Source organism: Ruditapes philippinarum, unplaced genomic scaffold (assembly GCF_026571515.1).
Source record: "Ruditapes philippinarum isolate M1 unplaced genomic scaffold, ASM2657151v2 ctg1164_1_1_1_1, whole genome shotgun sequence".
In the NCBI taxonomy this organism is placed as follows: domain Eukaryota; kingdom Metazoa; phylum Mollusca; class Bivalvia; order Venerida; family Veneridae; genus Ruditapes; species Ruditapes philippinarum.
The window spans coordinates 103,386-124,948 of NW_026862141.1; the positions used below are offsets into that span (position 1 = coordinate 103,386).

The 21,563-nt window shown below is 32.3% G+C and overlaps 2 protein-coding genes and 1 pseudogene across 5 annotated transcripts in view; 1 reads left to right on the forward strand and 2 right to left on the reverse strand.

Moving 5' to 3' along the window:
* Positions 1-4,192: 4,192 nt before the first annotated feature.
* Positions 4,193-6,489, reverse strand: LOC132718078 (uncharacterized). The gene is made up of 3 exons (XM_060701706.1): positions 6,330-6,489; positions 5,700-5,832; positions 4,193-4,610 (listed from the first exon to the last, which is right to left on the reverse strand). Exons 1-3 carry the CDS (start codon positions 6,336-6,338, stop codon positions 4,414-4,416), a joined length of 339 nt encoding a protein of 112 aa, XP_060557689.1. The 5' UTR covers positions 6,339-6,489; the 3' UTR covers positions 4,193-4,413.
* Positions 6,490-10,075: 3,586 nt separating this feature from the next.
* The window catches only part of LOC132718079 (uncharacterized), a 49,628-nt gene continuing 38,140 nt past the window's right edge, over positions 10,076-21,563 (forward strand). For 2 of the 4 annotated variants that reach the window (XM_060701707.1, XM_060701710.1), the window contains exon 1: positions 10,076-10,185. The gene's annotated coding sequence lies outside the window, so the exon portion shown is untranslated. Of the gene's footprint in view, positions 10,186-16,080; positions 16,188-17,480; positions 17,608-21,563 lie in introns of all 4 variants that reach the window. The other 2 variants (XM_060701709.1, XM_060701708.1) reach the window with 2 other exon arrangements.
* LOC132718081 (zinc finger protein 862-like) lies at positions 10,669-14,360 on the reverse strand (annotated as a pseudogene).

Sequence of the window (21,563 nt, forward strand, 5' to 3'; positions counted from 1 at the left end):
CATCATTGTTACACCCATGGACGTCCTCATCAACATTACCATAAACAACAACATTGTCATCAACATGGCCATCATTTTAACATATCACACGTCAATCATCCGTGCCAAAACTTTGTTAGACCTCATATGCCAACTATCAATTATTCATATGTTTGTATGTATAGTATGATTACTTGCATGTTCGAAATTTCATCTTCTGAAACTGATAAAACTTACGAAGAAAAGTTAAAACTCATTTGTCTTAAAATAAATAGTTAAACAAACAAAGTTTAAAGGAAATATCTTCATTATTTTTATAGAAATATGATTTCTTATGTCATAAGCCCGATAGGGCATTTTCATGCACCACCCTGTTGATTAGATGGCTACAATTAAGTAAATTATATGAATAATGATCAAAAATACCGTTAACTGCTTAACTATGATAGAAACGTCACATGAAAAATTAAAAGTTTAACACGTATAATTCTTATGATTAATGCTAATTTATAATTAAAGTCCTTATTAATGGAAATTTTAACTTGTGTCAAACAAATTGCACCTACGAATTTTTTTTGATAATTTTCAAAATTTATGTGATACAATAACATAATAATCCCGGATTTTCTTTGAAATATTTACATTTTTCCTTTAAAAAACAGTAACGCTTTCCCGATTTTCATGTGTAATAATAATATGTTTCGGCTATATAGTTTTAATAAAATATATAATAACTTACATTTTTGATTGATACTTAGTTCTTCGACATCCTAAAATAAAAGAAACAATTCCAAACCTCCCATACTTTCGTTACCGTAACATCCATCTCACAAACTTAGCGCAAATGTAGCTACCAGTAAAGTGCATCGAAAATCACTCGACCATGAATCTTGAGCGCTCGGGGACAATCTTATATGTTTAACCACTGATTGATTCTCACCTAAAAAACTTTACTAAAAAAATCCGTTAAAGACGCCAGCAAAACATTTTCGATCTCTTGTCAGTCACATGATTAAATTTGCTATGTAATTACATGAAACTATTGTTCCCCGCCTGGATTATTCAGAATGACCAAAAAGTTAACGTGGTTGGCACATCATCACGTGACATGACATGCGCGAAACAGTTTCTATTCGGCATTTGAGCATTAAAACGCAAGAGCAATTGGAAGTGGTATCAAAATGAAATATTGAAAGAAGCTGGGACCTTCAAGTTAAAAACGGTTTATAATATATAAGTTTGTTAAGGTATTTAATTAAAGGAGCTCCACTGAGGTCCTAACACCTAAACACATAAAAAGTACATTCTTACATAAATAAACTGCATGAACATTTAAAACGGACACATATGCAAAAGATGTTAAAAAATATAGAGGATATTCAATTTTTTTCTGTAAATACATGATATATTTTATACACGGAAAATAGTGTAGCGTGTTAATACATATATCTTGTTTTCAGTCATTTCCAACAAAAAGAGTTATAAACAAAAACATACGTTTTTCGTTCCAAGATGGCGGCGTTTGTTTACATTTTGTAGGATACGACGCAGTTTTGATTCCCAGCCCTGATATACATTTGTCTCTATTTTTAAATTTCAGTTTGGAAGACTAGTCCTTAAATTGTGTGTACTGGCAAAATTTAAACGAAAGTAGTCCGGCAAGACACCAGTGAAAACACGGAAAATATGTTTCACTAAAATACTTTTTTTACAGTGAAAATACGAAAATGAAAATAAGCATTTTATTTCATCAATATTTCTCAATATTTCATTTATAGGTATATAATAAATATATATATACTCAGATTTGATTTAGATATAAACTCTATTTTGTCACGGATCTTAATTACAATGTAATATATAAATCCCGATTTTGTGTAATTCTTGTCCGATTTGGGTTAAAAGCGTTTAACCACTTTTCATTTTTGGGTCATTTTGCACATATACTAGAAAAATTGAGTGAGCGAATAATCTGAAATCTTGCACACAAGTTAGGCCTATGGCTCAGACGTGCATCAAATGAAAAAGATATTACCAGTTTCCAAGGGGGAGAATCACGCCGTTCGATACCCAAACAAACAAGATGGCGGATGCAGCCAAAAAGTAGGGTATCCCTTTTTTTTCTCTGAAATTCGTGATGTTCTTGTGTAAAGGTACATATCACCTTCTCCACAATTTTCCTGGCACACATGATTACATTCATGATGTTTCGTCCCGTAGTTCATATGAAATGCGCGTCACCAGATTCGAAGCGAAAGAATTTTCCACCGGTTTGATCGTGATAACGTACGGCTTCTTATCTCGAATTCACTGTTTCTTTTTACATATATGCATATTTACTGAAACCACTGACTTTAAAAAGTTGTAATATGTTGTCAAGTAAGCATCCATGCCCATTCTGGCTAGAATATGAATGATAACGTACGGCGCATTTTTCTACTTGGTGGATTTCCATTTGCCCAGTCAGCTCATAATGAATTATTTGTATGTAGGAAATGATAGATATCTGAAAAAATGTTTGTCAGGTCAAAAATAAATAATTGAACAATGCTGCACCATCGGGTATAAATATCTTTCTAGCTGGTGGCATAATAGATATTCGTTGTTAATATACCAATTAAAACACACGTGTATAGTTTGAAAATATTTTGTGGAAAGAAAAGCCTCCACTTTCAGGAAACATTTTGTGTATTATTGTCTTCACATTAAATTTCGCCAGTGTTGTGCGATAATTATGGTCTTATTTCCTTATCAGAAAGAAGAAACGCATTCAGCAGAGCAAAAATGTTAAAAAGGCACAGACGGCTTGATATATTTTCTTTTCCAAAGAAAAAGTCTAAAATCATTCCTAACAAATTTCTGATAAGGAAATCTTAATATTTGAAACATAAAAAGTGATTGCGACTAGCTTACATCCAGATGAGATGAGCCTGTGTGTATTCATCTGGTCGCTCATTGAAAGAAAAATACATAACAGAGAATAATGAATGAGTGTAGGTACTTTATTGAATTTATTGAATGAGTTAGAAAATAATGTTATGCGAAAAACATCAATAAAGTTAGTTAATAAGAAATTTCCTGTTTATCGGACGGGCGGTTAATATTGAAACGCTACCATTTAGCGTGACGTTGTGCCACTATGACGTTAGATATATTTGCGCGACATAGCCTTACAGTTTTTTTATTATAGTAGACACGGACATTTTCTTTTATTCCAATAGGCTTTAAAGCCGATGAGGACATTAAACATGCACAATAATGAACAGTGTATGACATAAACATATATACATAATATCAAAATGATCAGATGAAAAAGTAGTCTAATGATACCTTAAACAGGCGACTTTTGTGTGCGCCATTTGACCGTTGGATTATTAGTCCTGCATATTTATTATATCTGTTATAAAATTTAATATCAATTAACTTTTTAAGTACTTACCGCTTTAAGTCATCCCAAAATTACTGTTTTCTGGTTGACATAAAATGGAATCACGACTATTTAAACCTTAAAGTATCATACACTGTTCTCAATTTTACAGCGCTTTTGCCCTTCGCAGAATGCGCATGCGCGAAATGCAATATCGAATCGTATTGTAAAAAGATCTATATAGCACATCTCTTAGTTAACTAGGAAAATTCATATAAATAGTGTAATCTGGTTGGTTATTTATCTCGTGTGCTCGACTTAACTTTCTCGTGGCCACGACTTAGTAACTCGTGGCCACGACATATTATCTAGAATGATAGATAATGATCCAACCGTACACCAATATCTTTAATTCAGTTATTAACCCTGTACAGACGTTTAATACTAAAGAGTCGTTTACGTGATGTGGCGCCAAATATCGCGTGCAAAACAAGACGCAATAAGCGCTGTACAATTGCAGTTGCGTAGCAAGCAGTGGGATTCGTAACCATTCCATATAATATTCCATATTTCACTCAAACGAAAAAATATCCTCTTAATATTTTTCCATTAGCTACTTGAAGTGACATCTATAATATTATTTACATATCCGTGAGTAAAGTGTACTGGTTTGAGAAATTGAGTGCTATAACAAAGAACTAGAATACTTGTATAATGAAACTATGATCGATTCATTATTGTTAAAATCAACTGCCGCTTTTTTACCATTCGCATAATAACATGCCAAAATTACTAGGCAAACAACAGCTCAAACCAATCAATAAGGTCTAGAAATTCAACCACACGTTTAGAAAAGTATGAACATGTATCTGTATAATTATATTATAAAACATAATACATGTGGTAAATGTATCTCCACTGATGATTACATTGTACAATGTTACATGTAAGGAATATATTATATCTTAAAATATAAACAGAAGCACATAAACAGTCAGTCAACAGAAACGAATGGAAAGCACTCTAAGCATTTCCTCATTATAGCGACAATGACTGGTTCCATTGTCCTAACTTCTGCTCATGGACATAAGCCCAGGAATGCCTTTTACTTCCATTCCTTCCTGTGCAAGCGCACAAAGAGGACAGAAAAATATTGTCAGACAATCGTTCAGAGGTGTGCCGATTATTCCACTATTTTCTCGAATTTTTCCACGAATGTTTACCCATTCAATAAGATTTAGAATTGGCACGAAATAAACCAAACCTGAAAAATAGAAAAGTAAATTTCAATAGTTTTACAATTATATTTTACAGGGAGGTATGATTCTCTGTTTATATGTGGAATAAATAATTTTCTTAGAAATAGATAATATAGACAGCAATATTTTATCGTATAGTTTTAAAACAACAACGGCCATGACTAATCAACTTCGATCCAATACTGATCATAGTACAACGGAAATTGCCGCCAACGTTACCCCGACACCCTGACATATTATTCGGTCGGCTTAGAAAGGACAATTTAATTTGGTGTGCGTTCGGACCATTAAGAATTGTGTTCGGCCCAGTATACTGATATACTTATTTTCCCGGTTACATTAATTACTAAATGTTGTGAGAGAAGAGGCCTCTGTGTAATGTATAAGACGATACTTATGATTATAAGAGGGATAAGGACCGGGATTCTGATTTTCTTCGTTTTATCTGTTATGCAATCAGTTTGATAAAAGAAGTGAAGTGTAGTTAGCCCGACGTGTTTATTTTTTCGGAAACACCTTCACTGTCAAAGAGCGTCGACATTGGATATGTGGCCAACATCAGTCAACCGAGAACGCTATAAAGTGGCAACATGCACGACCAGGCTTACACAGCATCTCTCCAGACGGTACCGTGTACTGAGGACTTATTTCAGACATGCGACTTGGGTATATGCATCTGCATGTTGTGACGAACTATGTGTTTAAACTTTGTTTAACTGTCTAAAATATATCAATAGAAGTTATATAAAGCAAACTTAAATTGAATCAAATATTTTACAACCGTTTGTTCAAAATGACTTATTTGACATTACAAAGAAGTCTTATAGTAAGTTTAGCTGACTTCTTATCACTTTACATTATCCTCTCTGGTCGGGACCGTCATACTTATTCCCATTTTTTACAGAACATCTCTCACTTAAATACATATGTATAGTATACAGATGGACATTCAATAGTATCATGTGTCAGATGGAAAGACGACATATAATCCATGTTTTTTGGCGATCGATTTCCAATAAAAAATAAACAAATAAAATATTGCAATGGGTATTAACAAGGAACTAAATTATAACATGTAATATAGGACTACATACCACAGACTAAACAACTTCCTTCTCCTATTTTCTCTGCGTTCTGACCAAATACGACACACGGGACGAAATATGACAGTATACATATGCTAATATCATCAAAGCAGTTGAATAACCCATGAGTCCAGTTACCATCCTTGACAAACAATATAAATTACAACAAATATAACAATTATTACAATTATCTGCAGTTTGACACGTAAGATTACTTAGTGGACATGTAAATACATGTATGTTAAAAATTAAATCTTTAATCAGAGGTTGTCTGTGAAACCTCACATCCGAATGTATGGAGCGCATGCAGATACTAGATAAAAAGTGTCTGCTATTAAACGTTGTGATAATTAGCTTTAAATGTAAAAAAACATGTATACAGATCAAATTACTATGAATATTTAAAGTACATGTACTTCATTTTAATGTACATCATTTTAAAGCACATAATTTTAAAGTACCTCAATCTATAAAAGTATCTATTTAAAGTACAATTATCTTTTTTAAAAGATATTGACATCCCCAGCGATGATATAATATATGTGTTTGGTAAGAACGTTAACGTTTGTACGTGTATAATATAAACCGAAATAAATGTATATAGATTATAGTATATTTTAACTGAGATCATTTACTTACATTAGACATTTTTATCCTTTGAAAAATATCAGTTATATCAATGTTCACTACAAAACTTGAAATGAAATACAAAGTATATTGTTAAATGAAGTTACAGGAAGTTAATATTGTCTTATCACGCGCGTAATCATGAGACGGAAAATCCGTAGTACCCGGATGTTAAATCATTGTCCATGTGATTTTGAACTTTACAAACATATTGATTCGTTAAATAGAATATATATATGCTTAAAAATGTTTAATATATCTAGTATTCAAATCCGCTTACAAGGATCACAATGTCTTTAAAAGGCAAACATAAATGCAGAATATTTAGTTTAAGAACATTTTATTAATAAACAGTATTTAGCATATTTGACAGAAAACTATGAAAACTTATAAATCCCATCTCTCTGCAAAATGATGATATTTTAGCGCCGCTCCAATAAGTAAATAACTGAGTAAAATAACTGAACGCTGTTATTAACCAACTGCTACTTTTCGACTCTTTTAACGTGAGTCATACTTCAGATATGGGTATGGAAATGGACCTCAAAATAAATATTGATTTCTTTTACTTAGATTTTTTTCCGATTTCATCACACTTCTATCATAAACCGATCCGGCTTTGCTGGATAACTAACCAGTAGTGACTGCTGAATCAGCGTGAGAGACAAATAATTTAATGGCCATTAAACTCAATGCTCGGGAGAAATTTTGCCTTGCTTAGCGACTCCTGTCCTAACCCATGTGAGCAAAGTGGGTAAAAAACGTGACTTCTTTTGTTTGCTGCAGATTTCAAATGTTTCCATCAAGATGATCAACAACAATGTTGACTATCTTTTGTATAAAAGTCTTCAGCACTGTTGCGCTATGACAATTATCGTTTCATTATTATCATTATTTATGTCACATTTTTTCCCCAATTTGATAGACTAATGTAAACATACGCTAGACGAGAACCAACTACATGAAAATACAAAAATATACTGATGAATATTTATTTTATCCTTTAAAAGGAACTTCCTTTGGGTCCAAAAGCATTAAAACATTAAATTTGAAATTCCTACAGAGCACTTAAAACAGCAAAATATGCAATCGACATTGAAGAAATATAGTCAGAATGAATTGAAAATCGTATTTTTACTATTTTGAGTGAAAAGCGTTACAACGCTTTTCAATTTTTGATCATTTTTTCACAATTAGAATAATCATTCTGGAAAAAACGGAGTGAGCGAATGATCTGACATTTTACACACATGTTATTGGTCTAGGTCTACATCAAATAGAACATTAAGCTCGAACATACATTTTCAGTCCCGTCATGTCAAAAATCTAAATGGAGTCTTAAATATTTAAATTGCTATACCCACTGAAATCATTCCATGTTGATGGATATGTAGCTTGTCTGTGAGATGTCTGCGACGGGAGATGTAAACAGTATACCACTTTCCTCTGAAAAGTGTGGGGCTGCTACAGTTAATAGAGTGTATCATATTTATTTCAAAGGATTTCTTTCATCTTTACATATATATTTTTCAAGAAGTTACCGTGTTTATGTATAAAGGCAAATATCATTAACTATAGTCTTTTCTTTTCTGGATAACGTACTTGAATATTATTTAGTAACATAGATGACAAAAAAAATCATTTTAGAAGAAAATGTACGCGGTATATACAATTTGTTTCACTTAACCCAAATGAATCCAGTAAGTATTTTATTCTCAATATCACGGAAGACCGTTAAAATGATACGGTGGTTAACAGCAGAATATATGATAATGGACAGTACTTCTTTGAAACTGAACGACTATTATAACTATTTTGAATTTTTTTTTTAAATATGAACTGTTTCCCCAATATTTTTTTCCAAAGTTAACATTTTGTCATAAATTTTGATGCAGTCTTTTTAAGATAAAAATCTCTTACCTGTTTAAAGGCCCATTATGCCCCATACAGTACATGCTTTTACCATTCATTTTTATTTCTCAAAAGCTTTAGTTATAGTACCCTATTAAAATTGTCAAAAAGTAACTCATTGGCTAATTCCCTAATTCTCTGATACATGTTTTCCTTCTGTTGCTTTTTGGCTATTAGCACTGTTACAGTAATTTAGTATTTAATATAGAAGTAAAATTACTGCTCTGTTTATATTTAGCTACAAAGTAATGCACATTCAGCGTTATTTTCTTTAGGTGAAAAGCATCTAACATGTCTGAAAACCATTATCAAAATGTTATAGAAATTATGCATGCACGGAAAATTCATTCATTTGTGAGGCGTAGTTTGCCTTTAAGACTTAGAAAGTTTTGCGTAATTTAGAAATTTTATGTCATTGACAGACGGATAAGGTTATTTTAGTGTAATCAAAATGTTATTGGATATTAATACCAATGTACTATTTTTGCTATGATATAGATTTATAAAAAACTTGCATAAATGTATAATTATGTTAAATGGCTTTGTCATAAATTGTAATGTGTGTAAATGACCAGAAATCAGACATTGATTCTATCAGGGATCCTCTCAAACTCTGATGGAAATGATAAGAGGATGTACTGAAATTGTTTAGAACCGACAATGCACCAAAACATGAAAATGCGGTGAATTGTCCGCTAGTAAAAGAAAACGTGTTCTTAATTACCGAAACCAAGTAAGCCTGCTAAGTGACATAGTACGCTCAGCTTTTTCTACTTGCGTTCTGTTTGATAAATAAGATTTGAGAAGATGGACACTTTTATTTGACAAATGATGAAAAATGATGACATTTACAAAAGCTTTTCTTTGATCTAAAATTCCAACATATATATATATATATCACTCAAATCTATATCTGTTAGCTATGCCTTCTAATAGCCAAATAAGTGCTGTGTGACATTAATGGTACGGACTCAACATTGATCAGATTTTATTAATCATGCCAATAGTTGCTCGGACTCAATTCTTTATTGTCTTGTATACTGTGCTCTCCTGGCTCTAAGTTCACGGTACTTAACGCTTTGAAAAGAGAAAGAAAACAACAAAAGAAACTAATGGTACAAAAATTGTCATAAGCTATAACATATAGGTATTTTCTACTGCATGACACAAGGAAACAACAATATATTCAGTCAAATTTAATGTACCAGATGCAGACCATATGTTGGCCAATTTGAAAACAGTGTGTCATCATTTAAATCGCGCTAATAGTTTTAAATTTCAGTTTTTTCATGTTTCAGTAAAAATTCCTAGATGTTATTTTGCTTAATTTTAAATATTAAAACTATCTTTTCTTTGTAACTAAAATTTATTTTTTTCAACCGACAAGAACATTTAGAAAATCAAGATTATTTTAGACATACGCACACATTTAATGCACGAGTTGCTTTAAGCAGAAATTTGTAAAATTTTGTTCTGTTTTGTGTAAAAATCTAGAGATTTAAAATATTTTGCACAAAAACTTTGTTGTTTAGGGTGTATGAATAAAATATGTCATTTCTAACCAATTCTAACACTGGTCACGTGAAAATATGCTATTACCGTGAAATTAGTGATGACGCAGAATTAATGATGTTGAGTATATATGGAAAACGTAAGCTTCTTTTAGAGAATCAGGGAATAATCAGTTTTTATAAATATTTAAAAATTGCACGTGAAGTCACCTTTTCATATGATTAATGAGTCACTTTCAGAGCAGTGGCACCAGGCTTACATTCCAATCGTATGCAAGGTTGCATGAATATAATTAGCGGTGTTCTACATTCTACATATAGTAATGTTCAACCTTAAACAAAACCGACTTATTCCGAATGTGCGCGTGGCCAAAATGGCGACTAAATTTTATAATTTATGTAGCTGTTTATCTCAACAAATTTAAGCAAATCCACGGCAGTAAAAAGTATGGCATTATCTTTTTTCTTTAGTTTATTTAATTACTTTATGTTTAAATCGGAAGTTGTTTCAGGTATATCGCACTAGTTGTTCCAATTCGTTATTTAAAAAGAACACGCTGTCGTTCTCAAGGGAATCGTTTTCAGCCGTCGACGTCGTGGCCGTGTAAGAAAATTATTTAAAGATATTGAAGAAATGGTATATAATGATAATTACAGCAGTGGGTTTCATTTTGATGAATCCTGATTCAAGGCAGTGCAATGTTTAAAGCAATCTGCGCTTTAATTAATAGACGCTTAAGTTTCCATCTTTTCTGTGTTTTACCAGGTTAGAAGGATTTACAGACAGTTCACCCTAGGCCATTTTTCGCAGACACTGAGCACCTTGGCATGTTTGTAATTCATAAATTTATTGAAGAGTCAATTTTTATAATTCAAGGAAAATGTGTTTTCATATTCTAAAACCAGTAACTCCATACTTTTAAATTGTCATTCAGGGATTATCCTAGCTCAAATTTTCCATGAGAGAATTTCTCCCATTTGCAAAAATATTGTGAGAGATTTCTAATTTCTGTGAGAGAAATTCTCCCATTTATAAAAAAATTATGAGATTTTCAATTTAAGAAATAAGAGTTTATCAAATTCAACCATTTTAATATATAATACCATTTGACTAGAACAATTTTGACTAGTACATGTATATAGTATACTCAAATTTTATTTTCCATTAACTTAAGTTAAAATTATAGCATGATGCATGTTGAGTATTAACAAGCAGGAATTTTCAATGAATGTCATAATTGTCATTGTTTAAGGCAGTGTTGTCAACTAGGCTGCGGGCAGGATTACAATTTACTGGAAGATTTTTCTGGATTTTGCCTTTTGCCATAAACACAAAGCTTCTTTGAAGTCAAACTCTTGCAGCTTTGGACCCTGAATCATGATTCTCATTAGCTGACCACAATGTTCTGGGGTTAGGCGATTTCTCAATGGGGTGGTCACTGAATTTTGGGCAGAAAATGCTCTCTCACAGTCTGCTGTGTGCACAGGGTGTGTAAGTGCAAGAGCTGCCAACTTCAACAGGTTTGGAAACTGTTCATTATGGAATTTTACTATCAATGACCAGAGTTCATGTGTACTGTGTCTTGGATATTGCTGAAGTTTCACAGTCTTCTTCAGAAGTGACCACTCTGTCCTTGTACTGGTGGCATCTATTACTGGGTCTGATGTAACAACCCTTTTCACTCCACTGCTATCCTCATAGCTGTGAGACTGTGTTGCTCCAAAGTGATCTATGAGAACCTCTAGTGAATCCTTTCCCCAGGATTCCAACTCTTCACCATCAAGGAATGTTATGGGCCTGAGACTCAAAGCACAAAAACTGGTCATGATATGCTTGTCTGGGAACCTGAAATAAAATTGCTGATATCAGTTGTACTTAAAGAGTTTTGTTTGATTTTACTAATCTGTCATATGTGCACAAATGGTCAAGCATTCATACTGTTATCTTTATTTTGCATCTTCAACTAACAGTGATGGCATACTTATAAATTTAAAAAAAAGCTTGATCAAGTCAACAAACAGATCTGAATTTGTTCAAATCTTGGTTACCTGGCTGATATGTTGTCAATCAGGGCAGTGATGAACTGCTCTCTGCAGGTCACTGAATTGTACTTTGATTTTGTTATCTGATGTTGCCCTTTGTAGACATTGTCCTTCATATCTTCGGTAAGAGCTTGTAGAAATGGGCAAGATAACTCTTCCTTTTTCAGCATCTTGTTAAGCTCAATAAGGCATGCATCCACTGACAACTGTGAATAAGATTGAGAAAACAAAATAATTTAATATTTAAGTATTATCGTGTAAAAATTGGTCATGACTTTATTTTTATCAAGAGTGCTACCGTTCTGAAAAAAAAATTGTATTCTGTTTTTCAACACAAAGATTCAAATATTACTTCATATGGTAAGCTTCAGCCTTCTAGTAAGTCCTGAAAACTTCAAACCTTACCTGAACACAGCCAATATCTACATCTTTCTTCTGAAAGAATAGATTTAATGCCATAACAGGACGAAGGACATCCATCATGGAGTAGGTTGTATAGACAAAGAAATCTTCACCAAGCTTCTTCTTGAAGCCCATAGCTTTAGCATCATTACAAGTTGAGAATAAGGATAGCAGGGAGTCCATTGTTCGATAGACTGCATCTAACGCCTCATAAAAGGATAGCCATCGCACCTGTAATAAAAAAGCAATATATTGTTTCCAAATAAATGTTGATCTTTAGAAGGAATGCACATGAAACAAAGTACAGAAAATAGAAAACTGAGTTTTATTAAGAATATTTATGGGCAGTATACCCTCTATACATGTAGCTGTACAATTGATTTCAAAGCAAGAAAGGGGTATAAAAGTCTAAGAATAGGTAGGGAGGAGTGTTGTGCAAACACGACAAGTCCTTGCAAAAGCTAACTCAAACTGAAACTTACCTGGTGAACTTCTCTGTATTTCAAACATGGATCATTCAACACTTTTTGCACAACTTCAAGCTTGTCACATCTTTCTGGGCTCTTTTTGAAGTAGTAAAATATAGACTCTAAGATCTGCTGATAATACTTCATTGCTGCAAAAAGGAAAAATAAAACATTTACCATTTAAGTTAGCAAAATGGCAAAAGAATGTATGCGACCTTCCTGTAATTTCAATCTCAACCAAGGATTAAGGACTGGACATGCAGTGTTACATAAGTATATGATTATGTTCAACTTCATAACATTTGAGCTGACCTCTTTTATTGTCCATTGTGATATATTTGTGGCCTAAATTCAAAAACATTTATTACCTGGAATTTTCTCAGCTGCTTGTTCGGTGCAAAGGGCTAGTCTATGAGCTGAACAGTGAGTGTTGATAAGGTGAGGGTTCAACTCCAAGAAACGACCTGTAAGACCTTTTTTCTTCCCTGTCATAACAGCAGCACCATCTGTACCAAGTCCTAAAAAATATACCAAATAATTCAATCAAATTGTTCCTATAATAATAAAATATAATTCAAGATAGAGTGAACTTTTTTATCTCAAAAGACCTGACAGCTTGAAATATTGACATTTGAGTCTTTTATGACTGAGACTCTGAAGATTTATTGTTGAAACTCACCTGACACCTTTGACATCTGTATGTTTCTTTCACCAAGATGCTGTTCAAGCGCAGTGAAGATACCCTCTCCTGTAGCAGAGGTAATTCTCACATCAGACAGGAATAAAGTTGAAGGTTTCAAGTCGACTGGGTCTACCACCCTAGCACTGATGCACAACTTATGATGCACAACAATATCAGTACTTTCATCTGTTAAAATTGTTATGGTTGGTGATTTTTGTAGTTTTTTCGTCACATCATTGTCAATAAGATCAGATAGGGCACACAAAATGTCGCATAGCTGGAGTAATTTACCTTCTCACCAACTTTCAGTGCACTCATATTTGGAGTCTCTAAAAACTGAAGAAGTTCCATTAAACTTGAATATTTTGTAAGAGGAATACACTCTTTTGCTAACCAATATACAACCTTCATAACCAACATTATCGACTTAGACTCCTTGCTATCAGCATTGAGCACAGCTTCCTTAAATTGCTGTCTGTGTGACTTGTTTGATACTGCAGAGAGGTGATCACTGCTTGCAGCATGCCTCTGGAGGGTTGTGGTCTTAAAATTACTGGTTCCCAGGGCCATGGTATTACAATAGTGTAAATTTCTACAAAGATCGCAATACATCTCATTTTTGTTATCGTCAAATTTCAACCAGAAGTAGGACTTTAGCCATTTGTGTTGGAATACTGCTTTTGCTATTTTCGCTTTCTTCGGCGATGATGGTGTTTCGCCATCAAAATTATTATTTACATCTGAATTTGATGATTTTAGGAACGAAAGTAGAGATTTCTGCTTGTCCGGCTTCGCCATATTGATCACAACAGAAAAACGCTTATAAAAGGAAGAGGGCGTATATTAGACGCTTGGCAATCGTCCAGACGACGTTGATTTAAAGCGCTTTAGGTCAGAAAGTACTAAATTAGCGGAATTTCATTCGGCTGGTAACGGTGCGATAAATTCTCCCATTTAAGGATTTTCGATGCGAATTTTGCAGTGTCCGTGCGAAAAATCGCGGATATCGCGCCCTAGGACAATCCCTGGTCATTTAATCAATTTTTTTGTGAAAACCCGTCTAGCCTAGGTGCTTATAATTGCATGAGGGGTGAAGTGTCTTACTGATTTTTTGGGGGTGGGGGTGATGAAGTGTCTTGTTTCCATTTGAACAGGCCCGGTGGAAATTTCCCATCGGGCTTAGACATGAAATATCATATTTCTAGAAAAATAATTAATATGTTTCTTTCTCACTTGTTTTGTTTATTAAGCATTGAGATATGATATAATCAAAATCAAAATATTTTGGTTATCTTTTATTTTCTTAGAATTATTTCCTTTTTTCCCATTTTCCAGAAACAAAATATTTGAAGTTCATAAAAATTATATTGTAATGTAAAATTCTAAATAGAAATGTTTCCAACAACTTCATTTTGCTCTAGATTATTGCGCCAATTGATACCTTTATTCTATAATTTGGGATTAAATATTCTGTTTCTGACATTTATATTTTGACAATTCTTTGACACTGAACATTATACTTTGAAGTTTTCTCTTAAACCTGATGGAAATGTATGCTGACAGAGGTTGGCGCAATGAACTAGAGTATAAAGAAGTTATTTAACCTATTTTGTTTTACACTTTCATTGACTTTGCATACGTAACATTCTTGTGACAAAAGTGACAGTACTTAGCCAAATATTTTTCTTTCCGTATATGTCAAATATTATTCTCATTAAACAAACAAAGTTTAAAAGAAATATCTTTATTTCTTTTCTAGAAATATCATTTTTTTAGCTCGACTATTCGATAAGAATAAGTAGAGCTATGTAGACACCCTAGCGTCAGCGTCGGCGTAACTACTTATGTTAAAGTTTTTGTAATACCTCAAATATTTTCAAAGTCCATTGAAATATGGCTTTGAAACTTTGCACACTTGTTCACCATCATGACCCCAATGCAGTGTTCAGCATCATGATCCCAACCTGTAGACAGGAGGAGGTAACTCTATCAAGCATTTTGACAGAATAATGCCCCTTTTTCGACTTGGAATTTACGTTACAGTTTTTGTAATACCTCAAATATTTTCACAGTCCATTGACATATGGCTTTGAACCATTGCACACTTGTTCACCATCATGACCCCAACCTGTAAAAAGGAGGAGGTAACTCTATCAAGCATTTTGACAGAATTATGCCCCTTTTTCGACTTAAAATTTACATTAAAGTTTCTGTAATACCTCAAATATTTTCAAAGTTCTTAAGGCTTTGAAACATGTTGAAATTTTATACTCTTCTTTGATAGCATAATAGGACTCTCTCCACTGCCTATAACTGTAATATGGATTTAAAGAAAAATTTAGCCTTTTTCTTACTGAGAAAATTTTACCTTTTAATCAAGGCTTTTTTTACTATCAAGGCTGCACTAAGAATAGTCTAGCGTTGCTGTCCTACCGACAGCTCTTGTTTAAGACATTTATAAGCCCGACCGGGCATTTTCACCAGTCTGTTGTTGAAGGACCCTGGTGTTGCAGAAAATTATTTAAAATAGTTTAAGAGTAAATCAGATATTAAATGAACAGGATTCAATTAAGAAAAAACAAAGAATCAAAGGGTGTGTTTATAATAAAGTTATTTCAGATGATGTTACAGAGCAAGCAACAAGTGTAGAATGTGATCAGAAGACAGATGGCTGTGTGAGATGTGATTTTCACGGTGTTAACGATTGAAATGATGACTTTTATTAGGCATTTGTTTTTGTTTTTCAGATAATATAACAGGCATGTGTTGTTAACGACAGTATTAATGTTCTAATGCAGTGTTTAGTACATGTTTACAGAATCTTAGATACTTGGATGTTCAAGCAGATACCACGGTAGGTCAAATGATGCTCAAGCTTACATGTCATGTAAATGGAAATAAAATATCTTCTGTTCTGCATACATGTACATTTTGGTAACATTTTGGTGACATTCTTACACAGGTTGGGTTTTCAAACTCTAATAACAAATTTATATAGAAAACATTTTTGAAAAGACAATATGAAATTCAATATTTATCAGATAGTATTTTGTCACTTATTTATACATTGACAAAACTATTTTGTCACCTATATTCATTGACACAACTTTTAATCAGATTGAAAAAGATGGAAATCCTGGAGTTTTTCTATATAAACATATATTGAATTTGACAATGTGTTCATTAAATATCCTAAAGTATTTAAATATGCCAATATGAAAGCAAGTTAAGTGGGCGTATAAATGTCATATATGGACATATGCTAGTATTTTGTTGATAACATATAACATAAAAAAGTAAAATAATTGTCATGTCATGTGAAATGCAAGAAACAGAAGATATTTCATTTTTGGTCATGACTTTTGCATAAATTTTGTTGGTCAAATTGCAGTTTCTCAGACAACAAAATTTGACCGATCAGTTGCAAAATTTTCTTTGAGTGTGTGTTTGTCTGAGTCAAACATGCAGCATGAATTATACATTTAATAGAATTAGAGTTCAACTCATTTCCATTATATATTATAGAATTCACACTGGTGTGCAAATTAAAATTATTTCTGAAATTGGGGATATTTTTTGTCAACTTGAGAAATCATCCAAACAGTGTTTTAAGTTAAAATGATAAATAATTGTCTATATTGTTGGAAAATGGCTTTGGGTACACCACCAGAACTGGAATTTATTCAGGTTCTAGTGGGCACCAACTCCATGCAGTATAGCGAGTTGGTGGCTTATACGAAAACATGAAACATGAAGATTCAGTAACTTGACTAAAATTTCATATATTCTGCTGAAGAGTTGATCTTTACATACATTAAAATAATACAATCATATAAAGGATCATTTAGGAATTAGATGTATTAACATTATGGAGATGTTGACATAACCGGATATGAGTAAGATGTAGTATCTAGTAGCCTCAAGTATTTGAACAATGCTTGATTTTTCATGCCAGACAAAAACAAGGATGGTTGTCATAAATTTAAAAAGGTAAGTCTTTCTTTATGTCACTTTCATACTTTCAGTTTATTAGGTTTAGTCTTTTCAATAATGTTTATTTAAATAAGTTGTAAGGAAAATTGCATCGAAAAAAGTTTTTGCCACATAAAAACTGAGGTGTATTTATTTTGTTAATACTAATTTTCAGAGGAAATATGTTTGGAGATATGTGTCAGTTGACAACAGTGAATATTCATAGATATGTCTGCCTGAAAAAGACCTCCATGTTGATGTATCAGACACATTTGTTGTTGTTGTTCTCTCTAAAGGCTTTGGTATGGCACTTAATCACTACTGCAGTCAAATGCAATGTTTATAGATAATATATAGTAATTTGTGATAGTCATATAGACAACTTGAGATGTGATAAATGTATATAGATGTGTTGGTTGTAAGTGTCTGGAATTAATAATAGATCTTTCAATTATCTTTTCTAATGTTTACTGAAAAAGTTGTAATGAGGTGATTTTAATCTTGTTACTGACTTTAAACTATATTGTAATCAGTACAACTTCTTTACATGAGACAAATGGAAATATACACAATTGTATACATATGTTTATGTCCAGGAAAAGCATATGAATATAATTACTATACAAAAGGGCCTCACTGGCTGAGTAGTTATAGTGGCTGACCTATGAACACTTGTCAAAGACTTGCTATTGTTGATTTAGCTATCCATGTTGCTTGTGGAAGATCTGTGGTTATACTTAATTGGTAATATGCCTTAAAAACAATCCAAAGAAATCTATTATGTAGTCTTAGACATAAAAAGTGAACATGTGACAACATTGGTCTCCTTTGCTTAATAGCTTAACTGCTAATGTAGTGTTTGAAGAATGGTCTCTCTTACACACCACAAGGTCAGAGTAACACTTGGTTAACTGGCTGCATGTGTATTTGAGGTCCCTGTCCAGGAACCACGAATTTTCTTTTGTGAACATTAAATATTTCTGCAGTATGTAGACTCTTTACTATCTAGCACTCATACTAGTCGAGCACATGGTCTAACTAGCAGTGTTTTTGTAAGTTTTGATTTTCAGACACTTTAAGACCAATACATTATGTACCAAATTATCAATACACTCAACATTTAATAAATAGCATAAAACTTAATTCATTATTTTTTTAGAAGAATACTTGTTCTTCAAAAACACTAAATTTCGATATTGAGTATTTACAAATTTACATCATCCTAGATTAATTACTTGCTTTTTCAATGCTTGTAAGTCAGAAGAAAATGTGACCTGTTGGGGTTTGAACCACTGTGTGAAGGTTTTTTTTTTGAAGAGAGAGAATATCAAGCATTCAACCTGATCATTGCTTAAAATTTTTGATGGCTTTTACATAAAAAAAGGACTTCACCAGCTTGCTTTTGATTATTCATGTTTCAAAATAAAAAAACAATTGAAATATTTACTAATTGTAAAAGAGGTAAAAGTAAGGTAAAAGTAATAAGTAGGTTATCAGGGTCTTAACTGGTCCCAAAATGTGACCTGTTGCCTACCTTGATTATTTTGTTTACATTTAATTCAAAATAAAATGGATTGATTATCATAATGTTGTGCTTTGTATCACATTTTTGTAAATCTCTTGAAAAAGGTTATAGTAAATGTTAAACACATTGTACATTCTGAAATGAGAACAACTTACAGAAGACAGGTAGGTTCTGTCATGCTGACAACTTATTTGTATTGACATTCATGGTTTTATTATAATTTAAGATTTGGCAGGTTTGTAAGATTTCTATTTTCTATGTTGTATTGTATACCAGTATATGTATGTAATATGTTCTGTCTATATGGCTTATCTATTCATTTCTCTTAAAAAAGAGAAAAAGGGCAATTACTCCCAATTAGGTTAGTGATTCTACTCAAATCCTGTTATAAGTTTCCTTCACCCTCTGTTACAGTAAACTATGTAAAGTTTCAGTTGTACCTAAAGACAAGTTTAAAGATCAAATTTGTTTGACTATGTTCAATTGTATGTGTTACCTGAGGTCATGTTTTGGAACAAGGTAGGTTTTTATGATGACTCAAAAGTAAAGTACATTGAACTTTTGAAGTTGCATACTTATTTTATAAATTTTAACATTGATTTCTATGTCCCCATGGGTGGGCAAATAGTGATTGCTTCGTCTGTATGTAAGTCTAGTTTTGCAATGTCTTAGAGTTAATTTAAGGCATTGCCCTTAATTCAAGAAATGAAAATAAAATAAATAGCTACAACATATATTTTGGTAGGACGCTTGTCCTAAAATGGTGTCCATATCATAATTTAGTCATTCTTTGATGTATTTTTTCTTTAAACTTGGCACAAATGCTCACCATCAAGAGAGTAAGTACTTTGCAAGGCTCAAAGGTCAAGGCCACACATAGAGATCTAAGACCAATTAAGTCTTAATTTTCTTAATTGTTCTATAACATTGTAATTTGAAATTACTACATGAAGATGTATGTAAAAATGTTCACCAGCAAGACACATTTGTTGGGGATAAGACACCTGTTTGTAGCATAAAGGTAAAAAAGTTTTGTTTTTGATTGTTCTTGAATTCTTTATTTTGATCTAATAGAATAAGGACCATAACACATCATGAAGCTTGATAAAACTTTAAAACAAATGTATTTCATACAAGATACAGGGATTGATAGAATACAATTCTACCTGGCTTTGTAATGATTGTTGTCATAGTTAGAAAGTCTGTGGGCTGGCTTAGATAAATAGGGAGAGTATCAGATTTGTCATCCAGGGGTGAAATTTCTTCATGACGATTGATCTGGAACATATGAGTCTAATGGTTATTTGTCTCTCACTACTGATCCAGTAATAATGAGAGGTGAGTAGTTACTCTGCTGGTGAGAATTTGGTAATACATGTAACTGGTTAGTTATCCAGGAAGCTGGTTAGGTGGACCAAGCACCAAGATAGGACTAAAATGTGTTAAAATTGGCATTAAAACCAACCAAATAAACATGAAATATTTGTATTTCAGTGCATACTGACAGTCATGTATACACATGACAATGTCTTACTTTTCACACTGTACATTAGATAATCATATACTGAATTCAGTATTTTGACATATGATTGAAGTCACAATCTCGAAACCTGAGATTCAAGACCAGAGATGAGTTTTAAGCGACATTAAGGTGATGTGTTCCTTATGGGTAATAAACTGAACAAAGCTTAAAGAGAACTATTTTCAATTTTCTTAATAGAATTATTTGTAATTATTTTTTGTAGAACTTAAAAGGTTTTATTTTTGAAGGTTTAAATTTACATACTGATGTAGACTGATTTTAGTCATACAGGTGAGAAGGTTAGACTGGGAATGCTGGGAACTATTCTATAGCTTTGTATACTTGTTGTAAAGGTAAGTTATGCGATAAGTGTTTGTATTATATAATCATACACAAGTTTTTGGTAAAGTTTAAAAACTGCAACTTATAAAAGACGCGTTTGGCATTGATTTAGCAAAGCACTGGATTGATATGCTTAACAGCTTTTGAAGTTGATGATTTTTTACTACTTTATCAAAAACAGTGTAATATTTGCCTTTACTGGACATAGTTCTAGTATATTTTATTTTTAAAAGACTTCGCACATAATTTCCATTTGTAATCATAAAAATGGTACTGTTTAATTATAGACAGACCAGGTTTGATTTGGCAATCATTGTCTTTGTTTAGTGTGGAAAATTAAGATATTTTTGAATAAATATATAAATAGATAATTTAAGATATAATTGAATGAAAAATTTAAATAAAAAAATTGAGATATTATTGAAAAGAGATTCAAACAGAAAATTGGTTAAATTGAAAAAGATATAAATGGAAAATTTGAGATATTATTGAATAAAAATAAGTATTTAAAAATGGGATACTCACTACCAGTAGTAAAGATGGCCATGGAGTTCTCAAACACATGCTGACAAGTTAGCCGTGGAATTTTCAAATACATGCTGTCAAGGTTTGTAAATGCAATTACTCAGTATAGAAATTTATTGTTTTTGTTTTAAAAGAAGTGAACATAATGTATTTTGTTTATTTTTTTACTGTAAAAGAGATTAGTAAACATTAAGTGTTGGAGTAGGGGCCAGTGGAGAAATACAGGTATGCTCTTAATTCTTGTAATCAGTAACTCATTTACCTTCATAAATGTTGTAATCATACTATAATATCAGCTAACTGTAATGTCAAATAGATAAGTAAAGACATAAGTATTTGATAAC

What these genes read in the sequence shown, in the direction of transcription:
- LOC132718078 (XM_060701706.1), bottom strand. An exon ending in AGGAAGTTGTTTAGTCTGTG is followed by an intron (nt 4,611 to 5,699) that starts GTATGTAGTCCT and finishes TCTATTTTTCAG; the next exon opens with GTTTGGTTTATTTCGTGCCA.